At 53.7% G+C, this 1,322-nt stretch overlaps 1 protein-coding gene and 1 non-coding gene across 2 annotated transcripts; one reads left to right on the top strand and one right to left on the bottom strand.

Annotated features, from left to right (window-relative positions):
* Positions 1–10: 10 nt before the first annotated feature.
* On the bottom strand, positions 11–1,002 carry H257_10647 (hypothetical protein; the record flags this gene model as incomplete). The annotated part of the gene is made up of 2 exons (XM_009837250.1): positions 11–61; positions 508–1,002. The coding sequence occupies 2 exons, from the start codon at positions 1,000–1,002 to the stop codon at positions 11–13; spliced, it is 546 nt and encodes a 181-aa protein (XP_009835552.1).
* An 80-nt stretch (positions 1,003–1,082) lies between these two features.
* On the top strand, positions 1,083–1,154 carry H257_10646. Its single transcript has one exon. It is a non-coding gene; the product is annotated as a tRNA-Gly (tRNA).
* The last annotated feature ends 168 nt before the right edge of the window (positions 1,155–1,322 follow it).

Here is a 1,322-nt window from a genome sequence, read left to right as displayed (position 1 = left end):
AATATCCAGGTCAACGCGTTGGAAACCCTTGCGGTGGTTGTACCACCCTCGACCGTAAATCCTATGGCATTTGCCGAGGAACACAATTTCGTCGAGCAATCGCCCGTTGCACACGAAAGGGGGAGGAGGATGATTATCGTTAAATGATAAACGATAACGAGAGCCTTTGGTACCGTAGGCGGCAGACACTTGGGTGTAGGTGCCAGCAATTGGAGGCGCGCCGATCGCAGCTAGCACCTCCCAAAGGAAGCGCTCTGAGACGCGGTCGTGAACAAAGTCGACGATGTCGAGATAGAATCCATCCATAACATGTGGACTGGACATTGTGAAGTTGACTTTGGTGCCGTCGCGGGAGACTGGGATCGCGAAGGATACACCAACAAGGCGATCCATTGCTTCAAAGGATGCGAGTCCCCAGGTCAAGTTTTGATTGGCTAAATCTCGATGACATTGCACAATTTCGGCCAATGAGGGTTCGAGACCTTTTTGATTGGTGTCAAAAAGTACAGCCTTCATGGCTTTGCCCTCGTCAATGGTGTTGGTGTAGGAACCGGTGTCCATCTGCACGCGACAGACCACTGGCTTCTTCACGTCAAGACGAAGCGGCTCGAAGGCGTCAAACAGTGCACCTCCAGAAGCTCCAGAGTTCAAGAGTTCCAGGAGGGGTGTAAGCTGGGGCATGGTGGGACGGTGGGTGCCGATATCAGCCTTGGAGCTGGCGCGGTCAGCGCGGCGACGACTTTCACGCATGAACTCCCATACGTTCTCCGTAGGGGACGTGTTGGGTGGCGGTGAAACAGTCGGGACGGGCAGCTGACCACGAGTAGAATGTGGCGGGTCGGTGACAATGTCATCAACGCTTGGGGCGTTGGATGTGCCGGACGTTATGGGACGACGAAGCAGCCCGGGGGTGGAACCGCGTGGCATCACGGGGGGGTTGGTGTCAATCGACGGGTCGACAGGTACACCCAGAGCGGTTACGGTGGACAGATCAAGCGACATGGTAACGGTTGGTGAACGGAGGGTAGTCTTTATGAGGGTCAGACAGTGGTACTGTGTACAAGCTGGCAAATAAAGGACTGGCGCCGTTAGTCTAATGGTTAGGATTTCTCCCTTCCAAGGAGAAGGTCGGGGTTCAATTCCCCGACGGCGCAACTATTTTTATCGACAATCACTCCGAACCGCCATCCAACTTTTGACGATAGGATGGGTTAGGTGAGAAATCTACAAAAATGCGCTGCTCTTGTGGGGGCGACATGCTTGGACATATCGGACATTTGGGATTGCGTTTGGATCACATTGTGTAAATTTTTACCCGTCGG

This window comes from Aphanomyces astaci, assembly GCF_000520075.1.
Source record: "Aphanomyces astaci strain APO3 unplaced genomic scaffold supercont1.29, whole genome shotgun sequence".
NCBI lineage: Eukaryota > Oomycota > Saprolegniomycetes > Saprolegniales > Verrucalvaceae > Aphanomyces > Aphanomyces astaci.
Note: the sequence above shows the minus strand (reverse complement) of the source record. Positions and strands in the feature narration are given on the sequence as shown.